Source organism: Nomia melanderi, chromosome 12 (genome assembly GCF_051020985.1).
Source record: "Nomia melanderi isolate GNS246 chromosome 12, iyNomMela1, whole genome shotgun sequence".
Lineage (NCBI taxonomy): Eukaryota > Metazoa > Arthropoda > Insecta > Hymenoptera > Halictidae > Nomia > Nomia melanderi.
The window spans coordinates 15,543,567-15,553,779 of NC_135010.1; the positions used below are offsets into that span (position 1 = coordinate 15,543,567).

Here is a 10,213-nt window from a genome sequence, read left to right on the forward strand (position 1 = left end):
CGGCGCGACACGCGATCGGTGGTACACGTTTAACGACGATACCCGCCTGGAATCGTAAGCGCTTTAATTGAAACGTTTAGCGAACTTCCTTTGTCGCGTCCCAACAAAGTGGCATTCGCGAAAAGTTGCGGTTGTCCGACCAATCGATCCTACGACTGCAACAGTGGTTCGGGATGAACGCGTTCAAATTACAGGCGAACCGGATTCCGGTTCTCTTAATTGCAGATCGTTTCGTTTACGCAACGATAAGGAGGAACGGACCGCGTTATTCGAAGGATGTCGATCGGAAATCGGTAACCCCCGGAGCAACATCGGCCGTACGAGTCGTTCTCCCATCCTCGAGTAATTTGCACGCGTAGATGCGCGATTAATCAATCAACGAATGACGGTAACTCGCCCGTTCTATTTCCAACGGGGCTGCCGCTGTCGCGTTCGCTCACGACCTCGATTCGAATATTCCTACGTCGAAAAATTTGATCGACCCGACACAGTTGCGGAGAGTTTCTTTTATTATGGTTTTGTACGAAACGGTTATGGAATTACATAGATACGAGTACAGTTTGAATAGACGGTCAAGCGAAAAGCGAGTCGGCGGAAAAGCTCGCGACGACGCGTTCGACGATATCCGTTTTCGCGTCGAGTCGTTTAAAATAGGTAATAGGTCTGAAACAGAGAAACGACAGCCGATTTTTCACCTTGGCGAGAGTCCGTAGCCACGCGAGAAGAACAAGATCGAGCGGAGCAGGAGTCATTGGTTACTCACCCGTGGAGAAAATTCCGCGTAACATTTGTTGAACACGTACGCGTACTCGCAGTTGTCTCCTTTTGCTGGGAAAAAGAGATGGTCGGTAATTAGCCTGCGAACCGTTTCTTTCAATTCGATCGACCGCGTCCAATCGGAAGTACGCCGCGAGCGTGAAAAGAGCGTTAAGCGAGCAGAACAAGTTTCGAAGAGAAACTTCACGGTGGCCGCGGATCGATCGAACAAAATGAAAAGATGAAAATATTAAATACACGGTAGATACCAAAATATTTACCGATCCCCTTGCACTTGCTGATCGCTTTCTGAACTTCCGCTCTGTAGGCTGGTATTCTGTGGAAAAACGAGAGCATGCCGTTCAGACTGAGGTCCCTTTTGTCATCGACCAGACCGAATTGTTCCCACAGGCAGTACATGTAACACTGCGTCGTGAAAAGAAAAAAATCGGCAACTCGTTAATAGGTTTGTTCCGTGTCCCCTGGTTCTGGATAGCGTAGTCTCCGCGTTTACCTTGAGCTGCCGTGTTTCCGGCCAAGTTCCGTTTCTAACCGCCTCTATGTCCACTGAAACGGAAACGAGAAATGCTCGATGACGATCGAATCGACGACGCGGTAGGAGATTGGTTCGATCGCGATCCGATCGCGCGTACCTGTGGCTACTCCGGTCTGAGTCTGGCAGGCGTTCACCACACCGGCCGCGGTTGCGATCATCTTGTCGGAGACGAATCTCGGTCGCGTCTAGAAAATATCCCGACACAATGTATCTGCTCGTTGGGCGAAATCGAACGATCCGATCGAAGAGAATCCTTTTCCTCCTATCGGACCGGTCAACGGAACGTCCATCAATCGAGGATCGTTCGACCCTTCGATCGGTTGCGATTCTCTTTGTTCGCAACGAACAGAGGCGAAAGATGGACACGGCACTCGAGAAGCCGACCGTCCGAGAAGACGAATACGTGAAACGGTAATACGTACCCCGCGAACGATCAACGGCTGGATCGAGCAGAGAACCAGCAAAGGTACGACAACCAACAACAGCTTCATCACTGACGTTCGTTTGGATCCTCCTATCGGGAAAATACGCGAGATTAGAGGAGAAACGTTTACCGAACCACGGCAGACCGTTGATCCGCGAACCTCTGAAACGGAACAACCAGAGAGCAGGCTTTTCTTGGGATCTTTACGGAGACGCAGGGTTCGATTAGTGTCGGTGCCGTCGGGGGTGCTGTTCCGGTGAGCCGAGCGACGCGTTACTCGGAGCTGCTCGACAAACGCGAGGGCGCGACTGAATGAAATCCGCTCCGAGCACCGCGACAAACCAGATACATATACCTCCGTTAACACGCGTGCAGCTCAACACCAATCCGAATCGAAATTTCTCCGTAAATTTCCCTCTCAATCTTTCCCCAACTCTAAAACGACTAAGACGAACAATTGCCTACTTGTTGCATACCAGAGGAATATTACGAAACGACCGTTCAAACGCGAGAACAGAGGACGACAGTCGGTTCTTTCTAGGCCAGGGTGCAGCGCGCGCGGCGGGCGGCGCGCGGCGCGCAGAGCGCAGGGCGCATCAACGTACTCACACTACGTCCAGATTTGATTGTCGGATGTTGCAACAGCCTGCGATCCGGCAACCCTTCGTACACCCGCCCATCTCCGCCACGTACAGTCGGCCAGCCGATTCAAGTACCTTGTTCCGCTGTCGTTAATTCGTAACCGCGTAACCTGCGAATCGTCGAACAACTATAACCTCGTTCGAAACGATCCTCGAACAAGTCTTCGCATTCGAAAACTCTCGAATCCAAATTGATTTTATAGCTCGAAAGGATATTTCAATCGTCGACGTTTTTCCACTTGGCTGTTTCGCGCGCCCACTCTTTATCCTACTGATTCGCGAAATTAATCAAATTCTCGGTTCGTAAAGCGAGAACGCGGTTGCGAGAACGTTGCCCGTCCGATTCGAATCTAGGGAGGAGGCATTATCAATATTTCGAATAAACGATTTCGCGGGTCAATACAATTCCGTCGAAGCTGGCTGAACATGGCCGAATGAAACTCCGCTTTCGTCCAGAGTACAGTCGCCCTTTCAAATTATTCGTTGTAATCGCGTTTGCTTCAAGGACAACTCCTATTGCGAATCACTCGCGATTCGAACGAATGCGATCGATCTGCGGCGAAATCGGCGTCGATTCGACGAAATCTTTCCAATTCCGTCGGACCTTTCGTCGCGAAACGGAACGGTCACGTGACTAATTTTTCGTTGGACATAACCTTTTTATCGACCGTACCTTTACTTCTCGTATGTTTACAGTCGGATGATTCGAAAGCTCCGAAGAAAGAATGACTGTTGCTTCGGACAAATGCAGCATATTTACGGATTATGCGTTTCGCTTCGTACCCCATTCAGTCTCGTTTCGTTTCGTCATGCTCGTACGAAACGAATTTGATGGATTCGACCGAGGCGAAAAGATTTTGGCGGACTGTACGCTCGACGATATGGTACAGTCCACTGTGTTAGTATTGACGAAAGCCGACCCGTTCTTACGAAACTTTTCGAGAGAAAATTACCGTTTCGGGTCTTAAACGACGATCTTTACGACTCGACGAGAACTTTTAAAATGTCTTTCGTCGAAAGCGGATTACTCTGGAACAATGTTTAAATGGATGTTACAAGTTTACGAGGAACCAAGCGTGGACAAAAGAACATCGATGGACTGTACAGCCGAAGTTGTATTGACTACAGTGTTTTCCTCGAGTAAATGCATTTTGGCCGAAACGAAACGTATAAAGTGTCTCCGCGGAAGAAACGTAAACTCGCGTTTACGCGTTTTCACGCCGATTAAACGATTATCGAAGGAAGAAAGCTAACGAAACGAATTTTTCCACCAAAATCGAGCATGATAAATCAGCCAATTCCATTCCCTCGACGCCACAAGTTCTTCGGCTTTCCCAAAGTATCTAACATCGCGTAATGTCAAAAGCGAAGAAAAAACAATACCATTTCAAAAGTGTTTACAGTTCCCAGTGAAACTTAAATTGTTAAGTAAGATGCTTTGGTGGATCATTCCAGTTCGAAGATTTCGCGACAGACGGAAAGTATGATTACACGAAAATAATTAAATTTTCAAAAACTTTTTGATAGAGTACTGCCATTGTCACGTGGTCTATTCTTTTTATACGTCAGTTTTCGCGTAAAATTTAAAATTTTTCACTATTTTCTTTTGTCGTTCCTTCTTCTCGGTAAGTCAACTTAGAATCAAATAAAAATGGGAAAAACAAGAGGAGTGCACGAGACTACACCAGAATTAAGAAATCGTATGGTAGGAATGTACGAAGCCGGTCTAGGCTTGAGAGAAATCGCGGCGGCTGTCAATTGTTCTGTGAGTTTAGCTGAACAACTTAATCATACCTGTAATTGTATATTTTCTTTTTAAAAAGCATAATCGGTAATACTATATGTATACAACGATTTTTATTCATAAATTTCTTCCTTTCTCGTATTTTCGTTTTTCATTTTCCACTTTTCATTTTTCAGCTTTCGTTCGCATTTTTATCACAATTTATCGTTTCAGCAACGTACCGTAAAGAGATGGTTAAACAGATTCGACAAAGAAGGCACTGTGGAAACACGAGAACGCTGTGGACGTAAACGGGCCACGACGGTTGAACAAGATGAAGCGATAGTAAAGTTAGCTATACAGACACCGATTACGGCTGCGAAAGCTGTACTTCCAGCTTTGGGACTTACCTGTTCGGTCGATACGATAAGGGAAAGGCTACACAAGGCTGGTATACATAACTGGAGTCCATCGAGAAAATATATGCAAGGAATTCCACTTGGGTATATTTCGTGGTCTTGTTTCATCTATTATCAATGGGCACCGATACATTCGCGTTTCAACGAGGAAAGATAATTGTTTCCTTTATTTCTTAGAGATGCAGGTGGTGCCGCTATTCAACAACCTGTATGGAGGCCCACTGGAACACAGTTAGGAAAAAAAAAGTTTTCCAAAGATTCTGGCAAGAGCGATAAGAATGGCACTGTTAAAAAGGAACATTCTCCTCGAAAAGTCAAGGGCAAAGATGTGTACATCGTGGATGTTACACTCATAGAAAATGCAAAAGACGCGAACGAACAGCAACAATTTGTATTCTCACAACAAAATGCTCCTCAACCGCAAACTAGTAATATTCAAGCGCCGTCCCAATCCTTACCTCCGAGCCAAACGGAATTCGGTGATCCATTAAGTCTTGTACAACAAACGCATCCCGTTTATCAACATCCCGGTTTGAATGTTTCTCAAAGTTGGCCGCTAGATTTAGTGCAAGGAACGCATCATTATCCACAGGTCTGTAAGTTGTATCTTACACGACGTACACGGCTAGTTGTTCGTAGCCATTCAACTTTAATTGTTCCCCGAATTTTTAGGGTCAAACTGATGCGATACCCCATGAACAAGCATTACCGCAACAACTTCAAGAATTACGTACTCGACAAGAGCAACAACAGCATCATATACAACAAGTACAACAGACAATTCCGGATGAAGTGCATAATCTGGATCATCAACAGCAACGGCAACTCGACGTAGTTTGTCGAGTTCAACACCAACAGCAACAACAACAACAGCAGCAGCAGCAGCAGCAGCAGCAGCAGCAGCAGCAGCAGCAGCAGCAACAGCAGCAGCAACAGCAACATCATCAGGACCATTTACATTCGCAAATTGTTCATTTGCAAACTAATGCAAACCTAAATTCTGACAGTTCAAGTACCTGTGGTTCTCAAGAGAACGATCAGCCTTCCAGTGAGGAATCTAACCAGAAGAAACGCTCGTCGAAAGAATGTAATGAAAAAAGTGACGCGCAAGAACGAAAAAAGAAAGGCGGGAAAGCGAAAGGGACACTGGAAACAAGCGTCGAAATTCGAAATCGTATGATTGGCATGTCCGAAGCTGGCTTGTCGACATTGTCAATCGCGCTCGCAATCGACAGATCGGTAAGAAGGAACATATTCGTTTCGATGGATTCGCACGATTACGATCATCGTCGGGATAGCCGTTTATCTAATACTCGTTCTTAAATAGGAACGTACCGTTAAAAGATGGTTAGAACGTTGGCACAAGGAAGGTAATGTACAAACGAAGGAAAGGAAAGGTCGTCGTCGAATTACAACCAAAGAAGAAGACGAAGCTATCATTGCAATGGCTACTCAGCAGCCTTTGACCGCAGCTAAACACGTTGCGCCCGCTCTTGGATTGAAATGTAGCGTAGACACCATCAGAGAACGGCTTCATAAAGCTGGAATTCATAGTTGGAAACTCGGAAAGAAACAAGGGTAAGCATAAACGAAATAGGAATCTTCCGATATTCGATATCGAGCTTTGAATCGTTTCAGAGAAGGAAATACTGTTCATACGGTACACCTATGGCAACCTAGCGGAAATCGGCCAAATAAACCGAAAATCCTCGGTGAAAAGAAAAAGAAGCTGAACGGTAATAAGAAACGCGATCAAATGTCGGGTAGCACGCAAAAGCGAACGTCCACCAAGAAGAGAAAAACGGAGTCTACCGTGATAAAGATGGTTGCACCACCGACAACTATGATACTGGAAACAGCTTTGCCTTTTCATAATCCAACGACAAGTAAGCTGTGATATTGATCTGTAGTAGCCCGTTTCTCTTTGGAAAAAGATTAGTGGATAACTTCGGAAACCACTTTTTAGTGGCAAACTATGTTTCAGGTCCTAATATAATGCAGCCCGTTCACAATATTCCTACAGCTGTTCCTAGTCTTGTCCCGTCACAACCACCGCCACCGGGTCCCCCACCAGACCCTCAAACGATGCAACCAATGGGTCCTATGATGCAACAAAGGCCAGATTGTCGGTTAGCACCGAGCATCGTGCCACCAGTTTCGGGGCAAGGAAACACCGGTGGAGTTGCGTATGCATCGTGCATGATTGGAAGTAATAATCACACTGGACACGGTATGGAACAACCAGATCCTCTCAATTATGAGCCCTACATATGGAGTTTCTAAGTGTCGAACATTTTCAAACGCCTAGAATTAAAAGGCAACCGTTGCGGTTTCATACGGGCCTGGTTTTATGGTAGGAAATTTCGATTTTCGTTCCGTTCGAGATGTCCCTGCCATAAACCAGGAAAATTTTCACGCAGCGGGGAGGATCGCTCGCGGGGACATTGTGCACTCGCGCATGGGCTCGAAGTAGCTCGGGGACTTCTCGCCGTTCCGAGATTTCCTGGGCTCTCCCCGTAAAATACTCGCCGGCTTTTTGCACCCACTCCTCGGTCGTTCCCCTTCCAAAATCATCGGGGAAGGGAGCGACATTCGTTTTCCTCAGGGGTGCAAGAACGCCGGTGAGACGAGTCACCTTCGAACGTTCGGTCAGGACACTTCGGGTCATCTTCTACCTATCGGGACTCGAATTCGAAACGTCTTGTTGTTGTGAACGGTTCGCGGGAACCGTTGGTTGTAAAATAAACTCGTCCACGAAAATGGCTTGTTTTTGTCCTTCCCGTAAAGGAAGGTGGTCCCTCGCGTCTATCGTGGAATTAGTTTGGCACGCCGTAGTGCAAACACGTCGAGCTCTCGACGAATTTCAAATCTACCACGAGCCTCGACACCAACATTTTTCCATTTTCAAACAATTCATGATAGTTGATTGGAGAAACATGTCGATTTACTTACAAAGTAAACTATGATTTTATCTTAGTTAATTTAATCAATCAAATTCGTCGATTTTAAAAATTGACGATTTGGATGGAGAGATATATTGATTAATAAATTTAGTTGAACGTGAAAAAATACGTTAACACTATGAAACACGTACATACATACACACGTATAAATAAATAAATAAATAAATAAATAAATAAATGCAGTCAAGAATATACATATATTGTCGAGAATAAAAAAAATTATACAACGTTTATTTTGCTATCATGTATTTTATCTTCGGATCGTCACTTAAAATATCGCAATGTCAATAGTAACGTAATAATTAAAGTGAACAATGTGAAACCAAACATTTTATATGACATTTTCATTAAGTTTATATTGTACAAATTTTAAATGTGAAAAACCACGATCAAACGAGTAAGCGCAAGTACAGCGCTGTTAATACAAACATGTAACCTTGTGAGATCTGTAATTTCTGCCATTTCTTTCTCCGCCTTCGCATATGAAAAGTATTTTTCTAGTCCAGTTTAATTCCCAGTTTCATGCTAAATCCAAAGCCTGATAATACTACTTCCATCATGGTTACTCTCTGCTCTGTAATCTTTCCCATCACGTAAGTTCCAATATACGTGAAGCATTCCTTAATACATCATCTGGATTATTTTTATAAAACATAAAGATTCCTTGAATTTGTGCTGGACTGATGTTTCTCTTCTGCGATAGTACGTTTTCTGCGAATGCTTTAGCTAATTCGTTTGCTTTGCTTCCATTATTTTTATAAAATCTTAAAAACATCTGTTCGATTTGTGTAGCGCTACACCAGCCTGAAAAAAATATGTACATGTATAGTCAAGTACATGATGCTAGTGCATAATGTTTCTCTTGTTTGGATACAACGGCATTCAATTGTATTTTCGTACCTATATATTCCTTTACGTCTACCCGTCCCGGTCTAACTAACGCGGGATCTAGTCTTTCCAAATAGTTGGTTGTCATAAACAAAATTCTCGCTTCCGTGGAAGCAACGCCATCCAAACAATTCAATAAACCGCTGAATGTTACTCTGTTTAAGCCTTCGTACGCAGATTTCACTATAATAAAATACACAGATGAGTTACATAATTGCAGAAACACCATCCATCCATAGTTTAAGTTCATACTTTACCCTCTTTAGTCTCTTCTCTACTGGTAAAAGCGGCATCGATATCTTCCAAAAGTATAATGGTCTGCTGTGGAGCCATAGCTAATAAATGATTTAATCTATCATCCGTTAAGCCTCGTTCCGACAAGTTTAACACACAAATACCCCGTTCTAATTCTCCAGCCAAAGCGGTAATGAATGACGATTTACCGCAGCCAGGAGGACCGTATAGTAAATATCCTCGACGGTATGGAATACCTTTGAAATTAAGGGATTGATTGTATTTTGTTTGTTCGGCGTTTATACCCTACTCTACTGATTGCGTACCGCGATCGCTGTACCATGCAGGGGTGTTTATAAATTCACGACAATCATTCAGTAATCTATCGGCGACACCGTTATCTAAAATAACCGAATCTATTGGTCTCCTTTTTCTAGGATGTCCAAATTGCCTCCATTCGTTTCCCATGGCAGTATACATTATTGTTTTGCCTTCGTGTTCCTTCAAAGCCATTTGTCTGGCTGTAGTAAAAGAAAGTTTCGAGCTCTATTAAATTGTTTTTCAGCACACCTGCATGTAAATAAGCGTTTACCCTCTTCTAAAATACTGAAATATATATTTCTATTCCTTCCAAATGCTGTCAGTTGAACCGTTTCCCACGGTATGCCCATTTGTATATCTAATGTTTGCTGTTCCCTCGTGCGATCCACTCTTATCCAATTCCCTTGGTACCTATTAATTTGAAAGATAGATTAGGAACAATTACAATTGTACGTTGTTTAGATGTTTTACATAAGGAATAATTCTAAATTATTATAATCTTTGAATGATAGGGCAACTGTCTCGTACTCGTTGTTGCAAAATGAAGTGTTGAAGCGGTAAGTACTTCTAACCTAATGAAATGAGTTCCAATACTTGGTATGAAATCATATCTAGTTTTTATGTGACCTGTTTCTCTTTGCTCGAAACTTGTCTCGACCGATAGATGTTGCGTTCTCTTTGCACCCTTATACGTGATCCATTGTAAAAGCCATTGATAACTTTTGTCACGGCATGGAACTTCCAAAGTGATCATGTAATGTCTCCTGTATTCCAAGAAAATCATATATATTAGAAAACTTCATCTCAGCAGGTAGTATTCATTAAGCTACAGTTATTAAAATAACATTACCTAAACAACAACATTCCTGCTTGTGCCCCTTTTCGCAACAGAGCTGCTCCAGCTCCTAACCCAAAGAGGCCAAAACCAGCTCCAAAATAAGGATTGTCAGATAATGTTTGTACATAATCTACTATAGTCATGATGCAGTACTGCTTTTTTATATAGAGTACAATTAATAAGTAATAAATTCTTTGTTTAGATTGCTATTAGAATCGTTAAGTAATTGAGATTTGTGATGAGCGAAACATGAGTACCTATGTACACGCCAAGTACGTTACTTGAAATGTATGTTGAAATCATGTGTATGTTAGGCGCATAAATTGGATGATTATTCGATAGTAATCTAATTATTCGACTAGTAAATCGTGGATACGATTGCGAATTTCATATGATACGCGTGATCGTAAGTTTATTTGGAATAATATTATCTTTACGATTCGACTTTCT

General features: G+C 43.2%; 3 protein-coding genes across 11 annotated transcripts; 1 reads left to right on the top strand and 2 right to left on the bottom strand.

Annotated features, from left to right (window-relative positions):
• Positions 1-2: 2 nt before the first annotated feature.
• Positions 3-3,235, bottom strand: Obp10 (odorant binding protein 10). 6 transcript variants are annotated; one of them, XM_031992040.2, is made up of 8 exons: positions 3,161-3,235; positions 2,346-2,487; positions 1,735-1,826; positions 1,410-1,497; positions 1,271-1,323; positions 1,026-1,182; positions 764-828; positions 3-663 (listed from the first exon to the last, which is right to left on the bottom strand). In XM_031992040.2, the coding sequence occupies exons 3-8, from the start codon at positions 1,801-1,803 to the stop codon at positions 646-648; spliced, it is 450 nt and encodes a 149-aa protein (XP_031847900.1). In that variant the 5' UTR covers positions 1,804-1,826; positions 2,346-2,487; positions 3,161-3,235; the 3' UTR covers positions 3-645. The 6 variants fall into 6 exon arrangements, with proteins under 6 accessions (XP_031847900.1, XP_031847897.1, XP_031847896.1 ...); XM_031992037.2 differs by having other exon boundaries at positions 3,051-3,207; XM_031992036.2 differs by lacking the exons at positions 2,346-2,487; positions 3,161-3,235 and adding an exon at positions 2,213-2,338.
• On the top strand, positions 3,219-7,809 carry LOC116433672 (uncharacterized). 4 transcript variants are annotated; one of them, XM_031992021.2, is made up of 8 exons: positions 3,219-3,858; positions 4,008-4,142; positions 4,335-4,603; positions 4,697-5,111; positions 5,192-5,758; positions 5,847-6,097; positions 6,158-6,405; positions 6,486-7,809. In XM_031992021.2, the coding sequence occupies exons 2-8, from the start codon at positions 4,029-4,031 to the stop codon at positions 6,800-6,802; spliced, it is 2,181 nt and encodes a 726-aa protein (XP_031847881.2). In that variant the 5' UTR covers positions 3,219-3,858; positions 4,008-4,028; the 3' UTR covers positions 6,803-7,809. The 4 variants fall into 4 exon arrangements, with proteins under 4 accessions (XP_031847881.2, XP_031847879.2, XP_031847880.2 ...); XM_031992019.2 differs by having other exon boundaries at positions 4,017-4,142; XM_031992020.2 differs by having other exon boundaries at positions 4,017-4,142; positions 6,504-7,809.
• Positions 7,661-9,919, bottom strand: Bcs1 (mitochondrial chaperone BCS1). The gene is made up of 7 exons (XM_031992029.2): positions 9,776-9,919; positions 9,498-9,689; positions 9,197-9,336; positions 8,931-9,125; positions 8,628-8,861; positions 8,383-8,553; positions 7,661-8,286 (listed from the first exon to the last, which is right to left on the bottom strand). Exons 1-7 carry the CDS (start codon positions 9,904-9,906, stop codon positions 8,072-8,074), a joined length of 1,278 nt encoding a protein of 425 aa, XP_031847889.1. The 5' UTR covers positions 9,907-9,919; the 3' UTR covers positions 7,661-8,071.
• Positions 9,920-10,213: the final 294 nt, after the last annotated feature.